At 37.5% G+C, this 16,144-nt stretch overlaps 2 protein-coding genes across 3 annotated transcripts in view; one reads left to right on the forward strand and one right to left on the reverse strand.

Annotated features, from left to right (window-relative positions):
- Window positions 1-761: 761 nt before the first annotated feature.
- Window positions 762-10,454, reverse strand: LOC139938376 (replication factor C subunit 5-like). The gene is made up of 10 exons (XM_071933844.1): window positions 10,387-10,454; window positions 9,468-9,532; window positions 8,529-8,665; window positions 7,668-7,821; window positions 6,286-6,445; window positions 5,590-5,671; window positions 3,917-4,046; window positions 3,393-3,470; window positions 2,507-2,561; window positions 762-2,082 (listed from the first exon to the last, which is right to left on the reverse strand). Exons 1-10 carry the CDS (start codon window positions 10,425-10,427, stop codon window positions 1,986-1,988), a joined length of 999 nt encoding a protein of 332 aa, XP_071789945.1. The 5' UTR covers window positions 10,428-10,454; the 3' UTR covers window positions 762-1,985.
- A 365-nt stretch (window positions 10,455-10,819) lies between these two features.
- Window positions 10,820-16,144, forward strand: part of LOC139938365 (kinase suppressor of Ras 2-like) — a 46,983-nt gene continuing 41,658 nt past the window's right edge. For both annotated transcript variants that reach the window (XM_071933828.1, XM_071933829.1), the window contains exon 1: window positions 10,820-11,082. In XM_071933828.1, coding sequence (XP_071789929.1) covers window positions 10,936-11,082 — 147 coding nt within the window. In that variant the 5' untranslated portion in view covers window positions 10,820-10,935. The remainder of the gene's footprint in view (window positions 11,083-16,144) is intronic.

Genomic DNA, 16,144 nt, shown 5'->3' on the forward strand with positions numbered 1-16,144 from the left:
ACTTGTTACCAAGTAAGGTTTTATGCTAATAATCATTTTGAGTAATTACCAAAAGTGTCCACTGCATTTAAAGACAAAAATTTTCTTCCATTGGTTAGACTGCAGGACTTGCAATCCCAATGTTCGGATCCCCTAAGCTAGCTGCTGATTTCGCAATGACTAGAATAAGTATTGACATCTATTTATTGAATCACAGTTTCTTGATTTGTGCAATTCAGAATCATAGACATTAAACCAGTGTTTGTAGGACAGAGCTTGACTGTTGCCACCTTGACTTGTGGACATGTCGTTAATGGTCCCACGTGGTGAGATACTCGAGTTGTGGCGGTGCTTTCGCGAGATCACTGCTCTCGCGCGAACTGCTGGTTGCCCGACTTCTACTCCCCAGTCTTGAGAACAGTAGTCTTGCAGGGCCAGCAGTCTCGCAAGAATACCGCAGGAATCACAGGAGAGTTGGAACGCTATCACCGTGACAGACATTTAGTGACTTGTCCACAAGTCTATTGCCAGCTTGGCGTTTATATTCTCTCGCATTTGCCTAGTTTCCTTGATGGGAAGATCATCTAAACAAACAACTCTCTAAATTTGTTTTGTTTACTTTGATGAAATTGGGAAAATAAATGCTTGCAATACCAGTCCATCCGATTGATCATTTCAAGGGTTTGATTTGTTTTTTGAAGAAGCATCATTTGAAAGGAATTACTTCATTATAATAAAGTCAAAACAAATAAAGAACACAATTCACTTTTTTTTCTGAAAATACATGTACAAGTTGTGTACACTGTTTTATTGATTAGGCAAATACCATTCACATAGTAATTTTTTACAGAATTCGCCCTAATCTTTAGCATAAAATACTTCCAAGCGTGTATCAAAAAAGTGCATAGATCTTTCTAGTTGAATCCTCTTTTACTGAGGTAGTCATGAAAATAAGATTATTACAAGATGGATGCTTTATAATATTAAACTTACAAGTTTAAATTGAAAATAGGCTTTAACTTTAAGATTATAAACTTTGTATGAATCAAGGAGACTTCTTGGCTGCAACGACATTGTTAAAAATAAAGAATTATCAACCAAATTACCAGCCAATCTACCATAGCCACTGAAAACACCATCAACTTGGACATGATGGCCTAAGCTCTTATAAACTTAATACATGATACAAGAAAACTGATGGAAATTTCACAAATCAGAGCTCGAATTTGGGGACAAAAATCCATAAGAGCGTAGGGCTTGTAGCTCAACCGTTTTACTGGACCAGAGTTTGTTTGTTACGAGACCAGAATCAAAATGAATTGAACAAGCACCCAGGGAAGATCTATTTCATTTGTGTTTTTATGTGTACTGCAAAAGTCTTGAAACAGAATTGAAAGATAGTATCACAGTCACAGTCGACATTTGTTTACTATTAGATAGTACTTTATTCAATTGAAAAACACAAGACCACTGGGCTTGTCCCATTGCGAGTTACTGGCCCAATTCTAAAATCAAAGGCCTCGGACCTGGGTCCATCAGTGTTAGTTTTAAGCCATGCCATTGTTTGTAAGAGGCATCTGATGATGCTGTGTCCTCTCCAAAAACATGAGTTATTCATCAATTTCAAGGCTGGCTTTTACAGAAAGCTCAGATTCTCTGTATGCACAATCTCCAAAAAGCAACCATCTTGATGTTTTACTGCATTCAAAGTAAGGGTTAAATCCAGAATTGGTACAGTCTATTTGGCAAGTTTCAACAACAGACCTTATGCATTGTCGTCATCCAGCTGCCATCTCAGAGGTGATCCGATGACGAAACAATCAAAACGCACTTGTACGCACAGTGCACAGGATAGACAAAAGAGCAACTACCCTTTGACCTCTATGTGAGGGCAGCAGGGTGCTCTACTCGAGCGACGTCATGTGCGTAAGGGTCTAAAGCAGTGTAGCAAAATGTAACCACGGGTCTGGCGTTTAAAGGATTGTTTGATGACATCATGTATCCCATCATGCCTCATCTGTGACCATGTCTCTAGCGATTTGAAATGCAGAAAGTAGAGATCCTAGTTGGATTTTCTCACTGGTGCCCGCGGCCAGACGATGCCTATCAATACAGAAAGTGAAGTCAAGTATAAGTTTAACATTCTCTTTAAAGAGAAGGGTTGGTTCTTAGACTATAATGGCCTGGTTCTTCTCAGAACCAAAAAGGCACAGAATCAACAAGGCTCATAAGCAATTTCATATCGGGATCGACAATTGTCAAATAGAGCGTCAACTGAAAAATGCATATACATTTGAAGAAAGAAACATCCACAAGTGGAAGTTTTTGTTGTAAATGAATGTCTTTGGGCTTTTTTCCCCTTCTTTTTTGAAACTACATTTACAAGGAGCTCCAAAATATGCAAAATTCATTTGAGGAAATCCATTTAACAATCTTTTGGTACCCAGGTGTAGATTACTTTACACACATAGTTGTATAAAATTAATAATCCATAAGCCATCCTGTAAAATCATAACAGTATCCTTACTCTGTGTCTGCCATTTTCTCAAGAAGATATACTCGTACTTTCATCGGGAAATCAACTATGGAAAAAAAAGAGGAAAAAACAAGCTTTACAGTCAAGTTCATATCAGCTTTTGGGAAGGACTCTGCTAGGTTCCAAACCATTACTAATTTTTGAACTGTCATTGCAAGAGCAGTGATTCATTGCTGTCAAAAAAGGTCTGAAACTTGGCTTCAAGTTTTAAGCTGCACATGGAAGATGGCGTTTCCGTCTTTTAGTAACCCCTGGAGTTATTATTATTATATATTAAGTGAACTTAATCACTGCAGCTCGCCTGCCTGAGGAAACCTGTAAACAAGGGTGCTTGCTATGTGATTCAGAAATACTGAGGTTTATGCCTATTCTTCCATGAAAAGCATTCCGTTTTTTTTACTTTCACTGCCGATCCTAGAATGGAACCTACGGCTTAATGTCCAATCCCAAAGGACAATAATGGCAAAGTGTCTTGCTTAAGGATACAAGTGTCATGACCGGGATTCAAACCCATACTCTGCTGATCAGAAACACCAGAGTTCAAGTCCAATGCTCTTAACCGCTTGGGCTTGACACACCTACAGGAAGCTTCTATGAACAGTATCCACAGTGCTCCACCAGGGATAGAATTACATGAATGCCACAGCCTCTGTTGCCCTGATCTTGGCCTTGGTGCCCCTTCAAAACTTCACAATAGACTTTTAAGATTTTCGAATGGAAGTGCCCCATCGCAAAATGAAAAGGGCCTTGCCCTCTCGAAGATGAAACTCCAGGCTTGTCCCCCAAACAAGAATGAAATTACAGTCTTGCAAAGTTGGTTTTCAGACCCCTGTAGAGTATCAAGTGTCTTACTACTGTGCTAATTTCTCCTACTCACTTCTGTGTACATAAATGTGGACCTCAGTCAGTATATCTTGAAGTGCCAAACCTTTCAACGTCTTCAGTTTCATTATGTCTGTTCATCATAACATGTAAGGAAGAATCAAATCATGCAGGAAAAACAGGTCATGGGTAGATTTCTTAAAACACTTAGAGTCACCTTAAGATGAGTTGCCAGTTTTGCCATAGTGATTTGTATTGTGACATAACACTTTGCTTAGCAATTAAGAGTGATGTTTAAAAAAATATGTTAATAAATACAGGCAAATTTGATTTAAAACTAGGGTCGGTCTGTGTAAAGGTTTTGATGGTTTTTTTTAAGGCTATTTAACAATAATCTGTGTACAGTTCAAATCACATAATCAGAAGATTTAAATCTAGGACATTCCAGTCTAAAAACTCTCAGATCCAGCAAAAAGTCTAGGCAAGTTAGAAAATATCTACTGTCCGTAGAAAGTCATAGCGATGAACCCAAGCTCCCAATGTGATTGATTCATTTATTAATCGATTGATTGAGGATACTGTTATATGCCGTTGTGTAGTCTTTGTTCAACATCCAGTCTACGATGCTCTCAATGTCCGACCTCAGCGGGTGCCCTGTACACTGGTAAACGTTCTCTTCATTGACAATATCATATGCCATGGATGTACTCTGTTGTGAAATGTAAAAAGAAAGACTTGATAATCTTTAAAGCCATTATACACTTTTGGTGAACAGTATTGTCCAAGTCCCACACTTTGTGTATCACAACTTATATATAAAATAACAAACCTGTGGAAATTTAAGCTCAATCGGACATCGGAGTCGGGAGAAAATAACGGGAAAACCCACTCCTGTTTTTGCGCGTTTCACCGTGTCATGACATGTGTTTATAACAACTCCGTAATTCTCGTTAACGAGAATTTATACTGTTTTACCGTTTTCTCAAAAAGTAAAGCATTTCAGTGAATAATATTTCAAGAGAAGTCTTTCACTATTACCTTCTGTAAACCCTGTAAATTATTTGTAAATCTGTGAACTTTTTTTTTTTTTCTGTACCGAAAGGGTCCAATGGCTTTAAATGTTACTAAAGGCAGTGGAAACTATTGGTAGTTGTTCAAAATAATTATTAGCATAAAACCTTACTTGTTAACAAGTAATGGTTACTTGGTGATGAGTAATGGGGAGAGGTTGATGGTATATAACATTGTGAGAAACGGCTCCCTCTGAAGTGCCATAGTAATCGAGAAAAAGTATTTTTCCACGAATTTGATTTTGAGATCTCAGATTTAGAACTTGAGGTCTCGAAATCAACCATCTAAACGCACACAACTTTGTGTGACAAGGGTGTTTTTTTCTTTCATTATTATCTCGCAACTTCAATGACCGATTGAGCTCAAATTTTCACAGGTTTGTTATTTTATGTATATGATGACATACACCAAGTGAGAAGACTGGTCTTTGACAATTACCAATAGTGTCCACTGTCTTTAAGTGTAAGTGCATTATCCCATGAAATTTTCATTAGCATCAACTCATAGAAGTGTTTTACGAGGATCTTTTCTCAATCTGACAAAATCCAACAACATTTGAACTCAACACCCAAGACTCTAATTGAGGTGGTACGTCTGATCCCATGTGAAGCGTAATCAGTTTACTTGTGCAGTCCTTCCATTCAGTAGCTCAACACTCAAACTACTGGACTCTGATTATGGTGGTATGCCTGATCCCATGTAAACCATAATCAGTTTACTAGTGCACTGTCCTCAGTCCAACACCATTCAGTAACTCAACACCCAAACTGTTGGACTCTGATTATGGTGGTATGCCTGATCACATTTAAAGCATAATCAGTTTACTACTGCAGTCCTCAGTCCAACACCATTCAGTAACTCAACACCCAAACTGTTGGACTCTGATTATGGTGGTATGCCTGATCCCATGTAAAGCATAATCAGTTTACTACTGCAGTCTCAAGTCCAACACCATTCAGTAACACCCAAACTGTTGGACTCTGATTGGTGGTATGCCTGATCCCATGTAAAGCATAATCAGTTTACTAGTGCAGTCCTCAGTCCAACAACATTCCGTAACACCCAAACTGTTGGACTCTGATTGGTGGTATGCCTGATCCCATGAGTGGTTACTAGGATCCTTCCTGACTCTAACAAATTCCAACACCATAACTCAACAAGTATTGTAGAATCAATGTTACCTGTAGTATGTTGATTGAACGACGCATATCTCCTTTGGACAAAGTAACCAGTGCATTCAGTCCATCCTCAGTCACATTCACTCTGTAAAAAAATAACGAAAATAAATAATCTTTTCACAGCTTTTCAGATTTAAATTTAAACTTTGGTTGTTTGGTAGAGGGGAGTGATTCTCAAAACTCTCTAGCCTTAGCTGGTTTTGATATTCGAAGGGGCAGTCTAAGCTGGTCTTGAACCCTGCAGGAGGCAGCCTTAGTTGGTGAATCAAAGCGTAGTCTGATGGGTGAATAGAATGTCCGAATGGATTATAAAAGTCAGCTGTCAAACTGATTCCAAAAAATTTAAAGCACTATAAAGTTGTTCCAGGAGACAACAAAATCATCTGAGAAAGGCTGTTTACACAATTTCGGCGGATATACATTACACCCGAACTGAAGTCAGAAGTGGGATATAAAACTTTGCAGAGTGAAAATACAATAGGTTTTGCTAAGTTCTGCAAATAACCCTTTGTGTAACAACTTTCCGTTGAAACCTCAACGCTTTCGCCTGAATACGATCAGAGCATACTGATCAAAAGGTCGAATAATTCACCATTGACTCAGAACCACCACAACTGATAAAAGAGACTTATGTACGTATGTAGTATTTCCAAAAACCTCACTGGATCATTTTCTATTTCAAGATCTGACATTTCTTACTTCTCTTCATTGATAACATGTTGCACCCTGGGTACCATTTGCTTCATGTCCAGAGGTCCGAAGCGAAACCTTGTACACCGAGACTGAAGTGCAGGGATGATCTTGGACAGATAGTTGCAGATTAAGCAAAACCGAGTATTCTCTGTGAACTTCTCAATCACTATGAAGGGAAAGACATGAAAAATAATTTTATTTTAAGATCAAAAACATATGGTGTTGGACTGGATTTGAAAACAAAACATTCAAGTTTTGTGTTTTGTGAAAAGTCCTGGGCCCAACTTCATAAAGATGTTAAAGCCATTGGACCCTTTCGGTACAGACAAAAAAAAAAGTTCACAGATTTACAAATAATTTACAGGGTTTACAGAAGGTAATGGTGAAAGACTTCTCTTGAAACATTAGTCCATGAAATGCTTTACTTTTTGAGAAAACGGTAAAACAATATAAATTCTCGTTAGCGAGAATTATGGATTTGTTATAAACACATGTCATGACACGGCGAAACGCGCGAAAACAGGAGTGGGTTTTCCCGTTATTTTCTCCCGACTCCGATGTCCGATTGAGCCTAAATTTCCACAGGATTGTTATTTTATATATAAGTTGTGATACACGAAGTGTGGGCCTTGGACAATTGTGTTTACCGAAAGGGTCCAATGGCTTTAAACAAACAATACAGCTTGATAATTTTATTTGGGAGCACCAGTCCCAAGTATGTAAACTTAATGTATTTTGGGCTGTTAACCCGAGTCTCCAGAAGATGACTAGAGCAAGCTAGTCGAAACTTTGAGCAGAGTGAGATCAATAGGAGACTTTCTGGGACGATAGGTGGCAGCAGAATTACCGGGTAAATCCATTGTTCTCAGAATTATGCGCATGTTCAGAACTACGTAAACAATGGAAATTTACCCGATAAGTCTGCTGCCACCTAGCGCTGAAAAGTCTCCCATTCAAGAAATGACTCCTTGGTAGTACAGTTAATTACGATCCTATAAGCTAAAGTAGTAGTCCCAGCCAATTCTTATACCTTCTGCCTGGGTAGTAGTTAAAAAGCAGGACAGTTCCTTTTCAGAACTGAGAAGTCTCCCGAAGTCTCCCGAAGTCTCCCGATAAACATCCGATAAATCTACTTGGCGGTAGACGAATTAAGCAAGACAGTTCTCTAAGTACAAACTCTACCTGGCAAGTTGATACACACATGGTGTTACCGCAAACCAAATACATATTAACCTGTTTCTGTTTAGCAATTCTTGTCTTTGCTTAGCAAGTTTTTGGTGCTTACAGGCTTTATGAAATTGAGCCCAGGTCTGTGGTTGTGTTGTACTTGAGAAATAAACCAAAACTTTTATTGTATAGTTCCAGTTATAGTCAAACATTTGTTGTACCTCTCCTGAGTGCATTCTGAGCATCATTTGTCATAGCATCTGCCTCGTCAAGGATGACCAACTTAAATCCAGACTTGAAGATTGTTCTTGTGCTGGCAAAGCTGAGGATAGGACCTCTAACGATACCGATACCTCTGTCATCTGAAGCATTCAACTGGAAATATACAAACATAAAAACTTTATTTTCCTCAAACCACAAGATAGTACAGTTCAGTACACACTACAAACAAATCACAAGAAGCCATTTTGAGATGGTGGACATACAAGTCTGATACTTCACGGAGGCAACAAAGGCAATTGCCTCCATGCCCTGGTCATTGCCTTGGTGCTCTTGTAATGCTTCAGTGGAAATTTACCTTGGCGCCCTTGCCCTTTCACAAACGCAGCACACAGGCCTGGACATATTATAATTGCACTATTTGGTTTGGATAAATGCGTCTGTTCCTTGTGTTTATTTATGAATCATAACAGATTCGGTCAGTTTTTGTTTTCATCAGAGTCAGTTTTGTGTTCATAAAGTGCAGAAATTAAATTTCAAAAAAGTTCATGAAAATATTTATCCAGAATGCATTTTATTTCAGTTGTCATCTGAATATGTATGAAGTATAGTAAAACAAATATAACATGTATTGGAAGTTGACAAACTAGTTTGCCAATACCTCAGGGAGCTAATATCGACTAGTTACCCTCAAACCATGTTATATTTGTATATTATCATTCAGTGTGCACAAACAAATTTCAGTAAAAACATAATACAATGATTCCCTCTGGCAAGATGCTGGCTATCAGAGGGGTATTTTTCAACCGATATGAAAAGAGCAAATTCCAACAGCAACCAGAAAGCTAGGTGCCTGATTATACCTCTAAGACCATGGAGTTAAATTCCTTGGGTGTGTAGAGCTGCTTCGCACATGCAAGAATAGTTGAGGTCTTTCCGGTACCAGGAGGTCCATAGAAGAGGAGATGAGGAAGTCGATCTTCATTCATAAACTTCTGAACTGTTGAGGTAGGAAAACAAAAACAGGAATTTCCATAAGTCCTATTATTAAGAAAATGGAATTAATTGTTGCAAACTGCTTATAAAAGGAGCTATGGTATTGACCCAATTCACCTGATGTCATCATCAAAATGACATATACTGGTGGGCAATGTCATTGCACATTATTCAGTGAAGTGCGAATTTTAGGCGACACGGCATTTACAGGTAAACATATTGCCCACCAACATGGTGAGCAGGCACAGTTGCGCCGTGTGACGTGCGTGCAAGGGGTCAATAAATGCAAAAAAATAGTTAATGGCCTGATGTTTGAAGTCTTTGAGAAACTCTCTTCTAGGGTCAAAACGATTGTTGTCCTACTTTAAAATAAACATGACTTAAAACTATCTTGTCTACTCTCTGATCCTTGCTTTCAACTCCAGGGTTTGTCCTCAACATTTTCATTGACTAGCCAGAAGGACCTGTAAGCTTTTCATTTCATTGGTTTGTCAGCTTTTGCACTTGTCCATAATTCATGGGATGCTTTCTAACACTGAACTATCCAGCAGAACCACTTGGCGAGAAATTAGACTGCTCCCGAGATGTTTTTACTGGCATTTGGCCAGCAGACCACTGTAGTGTTAAGGTAGGATGCTAAACGCTCCGTAGCAACTTTCCCTCCAGAGATCTTCTGTTTTACTCAGAGTCAGTCTGTTCTCCCGGTCATACCTCTTTGAGAGAAACTCTGCACAGGTCCATGTGAGGCCATTACTACTAAAGCAGTATTTATTTTTAATGCTTAAATGATTTCATAAATAACTCACTTGTTGAGATAATTTCTTGATGTGAGATGAGGTCTTCCAACTTATTTGGCCTGTACTTCTCCACCCTGTGTGGCAAGGAACACAAATTAAATATTGAAAAATTGTTTTTCAACTCCAGTAATAAAACTTATAAGATTGTCGACAATTGTGCATCTTACACCTGTCCTCAAAAATGTGTACGAACATGGAGCAGTATTCCCTAATCAATTTGTAGTGTTTTCCATTTTGTCCAACTTCTGTGTAAGTAAAGTGTAAGTTACCGATGTTGGACAAAAATGGAAAACACTGCTCCATGTTGGTACACATTTGACGAAAAGTTGAACTGTCGGTCGGTTAAGGCATCTTGTTTGTAAGCTTGTACGTATACTACAAGAAGTGTGTTGTTAAATTTAAAAAAAAATCATTACACACTTCTAATCTTATCGCATATCGTAGATAACACTCCACTCACGTAGTAGTATAGCCATCTACTACAAGCCACTCGCCCTGGTGTGTCTAGCATGCGAACATCTTCAATCATTTGATTTGATTTGAACGCTGCAAAAGCAATAAAGTAGCAATTGATTTTCCTCCGCCAAACCAACATTATTCAAACCCCTTGCCTTAGTTAGGACATTTCCTACACTGTAAGGCAAACAAAAAAGTGCCAATAACTTGAATTTTGTGGTCTGATAAATTAATGCACACAAGAGGGCGGAATTCAGCTGCACTGCTTGGCACACTGCAGGTGGCTCCATATTGCATTATTACACACTAGCCGGTTTTTATTGACAAAATCGCTGGCAAATGCACATTTTATTCTTAAAAACCACTTAGAGCCCCTCAATTTTAATAGAAAATCAGACAACCACTGCGTTAGAGAAAGGTTGTGGTTAGCATTGATGTAAGCAAACTAAAATTTTACGAAAAGTGTCCTTACCAAGGGAGATTTGCCGGAGTTTTAGCTCCCGTTATGGCCATGTTCACTTTTTTGTTTGGCGCGAATGAGTTCACAAGGTGCCGACTTATGACGTCAGCACTTCACGTGATTGATAGGTACGTGCACTTTATGTCGTGTGTGTACGAAGTACCTGTGTGGGGCCAACTACTAATGATATGGGGAGACTTCTTTTAGATTTATTACATTTTCTTTATTCAAATTCCATAAATCTGATGATAAAATAATAATTATTATCTTACAGTTTAAGTAGCTATATAGGTAATACTTAATAACTGTAGTTGGTATAAATTACGTCATTTTGAAAATGTAAGATTATATAAAACTACATTTGTCCCCTCAATGTGAGTCATTGGGTTTTGCATTACCTATATGAAAAATGGTATGAACTAGATCCCATAAAAAATATGTCTGCTTGATGTTGTCAGAGTGCGACACCCAGAAATGTCCCGTCATTTTCATAGATTTTTCCCAGATCTGAAGGTGGATCCTTGAGTTAGATTTCTTCCCCAGATCGGTTGAGTAACGGTCATGGCGGATGAACACTTGGCAGTGTCCACGGCTTTGGAGAACTTGCGGGCAATCCAGTCCGTAATCGACGGCCGAATTTCCAGTTTGGATGGATTGCGGAAGCTGGGATCCAGCGACTACACGCAACATGAAATTAAAACTGTTGAGGTACGTAAGAACACCCGTGTTTTTATATTAAGTAGTTGTGGTTTTTGTGTGTGCATGCTATGCCTATCGTGTTAATATTGTATTGTAAACTAGGTTAAATTTGTGTTCAGGGTTACTGGCGATTTCATTTTCAATTGTGCAACACTGTAACTATTAGTACAATAACTTTATTTTATGCATTTTTTTTACAAACCAAGTCTTTTATTATTTAATTCCAATTTCAATAACCTCTGACAGTCATGACATATGTGTTGAAACTGTAACCTAGTTTTATTTCAAAATTTCATCATTCCATATCATAAATCATCATCAGATCATCATCTTCCTGATGCAGAGTATACTCTCTTATTCTGTTGTTGGTTTTTTTAGTAACTGCACTGGCCTGTTATTTATCGTACAATGTATGATACTTCTTCTGTCTACAACGTCTGATCATGATGTGGTTCAGTCCGCTATCGTATCATAGAGGAGTTGATGCAGAACGAACCTCATGCCATAGTTTCCGTTCTGGAAAAGTAGTATAATCTAGCAGTGGTTCAAAGTAGGGTATCATTTTATCACTGAGTGACAGCATGGTGACAGGGTGACATGTGTACATGGGTATTGAAATAATAATAATAATAATAATGAAAACTTAAAGGAACGCGTTTGCCTTGGATCGGTCGAGTTGGTCTTTGAAAAGCATTTTTAACCGTTTGTTATAAAATGCATATGGTTGAAAAGATGTTGTAAAAGTAGAATACAATGATCCACACAAACATGCCTCGAAATTGTACGGTTTTCCTTTTACCTCGTCAAATTACACGGTCGGCCATTTATGGGAGTCAATTTTTTGACTCCCATAAATGGCCGACCGTGTTAGTTCGCACAGTAAAAGGGAACCACGCAATTTCGAGGCAAATTTGTGTGGATCATTGTATTCTACTTTTACAACATCTTTCCAACCATTGCATTTTATAACAAACGGTTACACACGCTGTTTTATAAACCAACTCGTCCGATCCAAGGCAACGTGTTCCTTTAAGCGCACAAATCCAACAAAGTGCTCATGGCGCTAAATACAAACAAAAACATACATAAATGTACATATTAGAACCAGTGGTGGTACATACACTAAACACTAAACAACGCTAAACTATCTAATTTTATGTGTGTGTTTTTAGCAGGAATACCAACATGATCAATCATAATTCATTCATACACAGAGTACAATAATTTCCTTTAATTCAAAATAAAAATACGTTTAAATTCAATTCAATTTTGAATTAAACTTAAAATCATGTCCATCATGTCCATCTAAAAAGTATCACTTCAACATCTCTGTATTCATTGGTAGCAACTAACATGTTCCACGTTCATGGAGACGATAATAATAATAATAATAATAATAATAATAATAATAAGACTTGTAATGCGCACATATCCACCCTGCTGGGTGTTCAAGGCGCAGTAAACCAAAACAAAACAAAACAAAAACACAACACTAAGAAAAACAGACACGACAAAATTAGTCATTGAAAACCTGTGACATAAGATAAGTTTTGAGGACGATAGCAGTACGAACCTCATTAAAGTAGTAACTAACACATCGCACTTTGCAATTTTTGTACCAGATGCCACCCGTGCACCAGAGAATCTTATTAATCAAGTCTTTCACAGGCATATCATTTGTTTTAAGATGAACTTGCAGCCTTTAAAAGAAACATAGACCAAACCTACCAGATTCAACCATCGTAGTTGAATATTCTGCCATTTTAAAATTATAACATAATCCATTATTTGGGTAAAACCGGCTGAAACCGGCCACCTCCTAACTTAATCAAAGACAATAATGATCTGACAGCTCTTGACTAAGAAGTAGTAGTAAATGAATAGAAAGTAGGTTTTGTTTTTTTAAATGTTATTTTAAAATCTTGATTGAATTCAAGATTGACAATAAAATCAAGGTCACTGTACGGGGTTAGTGGGTGACAAAGAGTGACTAATCTGGTTGGAGGAGTTACATCAAAGTCAACAATGGCCACAGAATATTTTAATAACATTATCTTTCTTGCATACGGTGTAGAATTATCAGTATGGCATGTTTGTTTGTACTGCAACTCTTTAGTGTTTCATTGTAATATTATTGCCTGATATCGGCATTTATTTGATTTTTATTATTTAGAGCTTACATTTTGTAGATCAAAAAGTATTTTTATTTAAATTTTTAATATAAATTATTTAATACGCTACGCTAGAATGTCATGCTTGTTGGTTACTCAATGTCAATTAGTTCTTCACTCACAAAATGTACTAGAAATGAAACACATTGTCTGCTTAAAATAAAACCTGTAGATTCATTCTAGATCTAAATGTTGTTTTACCATTATATTAACATTTCACTATTTCAGATTTTCACTAAATTAGACAAGGATTTAAATTTAAACTTTCATCATTTCAACAATACATTTCTTCTCTTTTGTCTGTTTTTGTTGTTGATTGTTCTCATGTCTTATATAACAGAAATTATTCTAACTGCATGCACAGTCCAAACGAACCGAAAGCTGGTATGCAAGATGTACTTGGGTGCTTTCATATGCAATGGATACAGGACCATAGTTGCAATATCTCAAAGTACATTGTGTGCACTCTAAAGTGACCTTGTCTATTGTGTGTGTGTGTGTGTGTGAACCATAAGGTTTGCGTGACTGTCCCCTAGCTCTCCTAGTGTTAAGATGCGTATTGATTAACCAACTCCTTGCCAATTGTGATTCTTAGAAAACACAAGGACAAGGTGAACATGTTTGATCAAATACACGATTCTTTTTATAAACTTGATCATGATTTGATCGGTCTTAAAGTGGTGACATTTTGCTTGGAAACGAAATGCTGTAGAGACATTTGTGGCTAGTCTAATTGCTCCCAGGTTTCAAGGAAATGGGAGTGTGTGAGTCACTGTCTGTTTGAGGCATATACAGGGCATTGACTCAATAGAAGGAGGGCATGAACAGTTTAAACCGTGAATGTCAGGAGTGAATGTAGCCTCTTAAGATGTACCAAGCAATTCTCCTAACTCACCACAGATTTATCAGTTCATCAGAATTTGACATAATTAGGGTATCTGAGTCCTTGTTCTCCGAATGTAGCATATAGCCTTGGTTTATAGTTCATCTTGAAAAGTTTGTTCAACCCCAGATGAATTTCCACAAATTCATGAGTAAAGTACTAGGTTTCTTTTTGTCTTATACTGTCGCTGTACATCTCGGGGTTCATGACATTTTAAACTGATCTGTAGCACCTTTGTATTTGATTCTTTCATCGTTTATTCTATTATGTGTGCATTTCAATTCAAATTTGTTTATCTCTTGATTCACAAAACTACCACTTAAAATTGTGTCTAGTTTGATTTTGCTAATATTGCTAAGATAGCATTTATTTAATTTAGTAGGCCTATAGATAATTTAATACTTTATAGTTTATGGAAATGTTATGCAGTGTTATGCATACAAAATTGCTATAATGTAGTTTCTCTTTTAAACCTGTTTTTGTGTCAGAATTTTATCATAAAATGTCAGAATTTTGTTTATAAATTTGTGACATTAATAAACAAGTTTAAATCTCCTAGGCTATTATTTTGAATAGGAATTATTACATCTGAAAATGCTGAACTATTTATTTTCTACATATTATTTCAAATATTTTATCTTGGAAGTGGGATTTAAAACGCCCAAGGATGGATTTCCTCACAATCCCAGGCATGAATGCTTGAATTTTTGAAAGGACAAGGGCACCAAGGCGATTTCTCCTTGGTAAAGGGCCCCATGAGGAAATGGTAAATTTCTACTGTCCAAAGCATTCAAGGGCACTAAGGCAATGACCAAGGGGCATCGAGCCAAACGCATTGGTTGCCTCCAAGAAGTATCAGGCCTGCAATCCATTCTCAACATAACCACAAAAGAATGTATTTTTAAGTAGTGCGTAAAGATGGTTTGAATCTGAGTCATGGACTGCATTGGGTACAATTCTTATATGTAAGGATTGATGTTTAAAACAGTATTGAGTCAGTTACTTGTTGGTGATTCATATAGATGTGACACCATTATTATCCAGCAGCAGGTCTGTAGATTTCCATGTGGGTGGGGTAGTAAATTCCAGCCGTTCAAAATGAATTTCTGTTTCTCGTTTGCTGTTAAAATAGAAACCAAATTGACAGAAATGTCATTCATCCAAGTCCAAGCAAAAGCATCTTGTACAGTAGATAAATTCATCAGATTGCACAACTGAGTATCTTATGTAGCGCTAATCTGAACTTTGCAAAGAATTTATGCACCATTTCGGTTTTAATGCATCATTCGCTTTCTATACAAAAAGGGTTGCTCCAGCATCATTTGAGAGAAGACCTAGATTTAGTTAATCGTTGTTAATTTTGGTAAAACTTTAATTATTCTGAAATTACTCGAGTCCATGGCTAGTATAAACAGGGCAATTATGGAATTGCTACATGTCATTTGGTATTGGATATGGGGCATAGTGTAACCCCCCCCCCCCCCCCACCCAATTGTGTCTGTCTTCATTGTGTGCTTGGAATCGCTGGAATTCTTCAGAGGATTTTAAGGGGGCACTTTTGTACAAGAGGACAATAGTGTGTGGGAACATTTGCTTGGGAAGGGGGATACCCTGTGTTCCAAAATCCGGCATGGTACATGTATACTTACGATGATAATCATAACGTGTACATTTTATACAATGGTACTATACATGATTTTACCTTGCCGGATATGGGGCTGAGAGTAAAGGCCTACTGCTTGCATGCAGTTGATACCCTGTGTACATAATTGTGCATTGCACCAAATTCTCATGACTTCTGGCAGAAGGTATAGCCCTATAAAGCTACATATTTGAGCATAAAAGTTTATGATACAATGTTAATATCTGTAATCTACAATTGATCTACATAACTCGGCAAACGCATTGTTATGTCTCTCATTGTTTGAGTTTAATGGTTTTGGTATTTACTACTCTGAGGTATTTGTGGATTTTGAAAAGAGTAGCCTGGCACACAGTGCCCCCATTTCACCAATCT

This window comes from Asterias amurensis, chromosome 6 (assembly GCF_032118995.1).
Source record: "Asterias amurensis chromosome 6, ASM3211899v1".
Lineage (NCBI taxonomy): Eukaryota > Metazoa > Echinodermata > Asteroidea > Forcipulatida > Asteriidae > Asterias > Asterias amurensis.

Excerpts from the sequence above, each read along its gene's own strand:
- LOC139938376 (XM_071933844.1), bottom strand. The coding sequence starts at position 10,427 with ATGGCCATAACGGGAGCTAAAACTCCGGCAAATCTCCCTTG. Across the intron at positions 5,672-6,285 it reads CATGTTATCAATGAAGAGAA|AGTGAATGTGACTGAGGATG; the intron begins GTAAGAAATGTC and ends ATTTTTTTACAG. Across the intron at positions 2,083-2,506 it reads GAGAAAATGGCAGACACAGA|GCATCGTCTGGCCGCGGGCA; the intron begins GTAAGGATACTG and ends CTGTATTGATAG.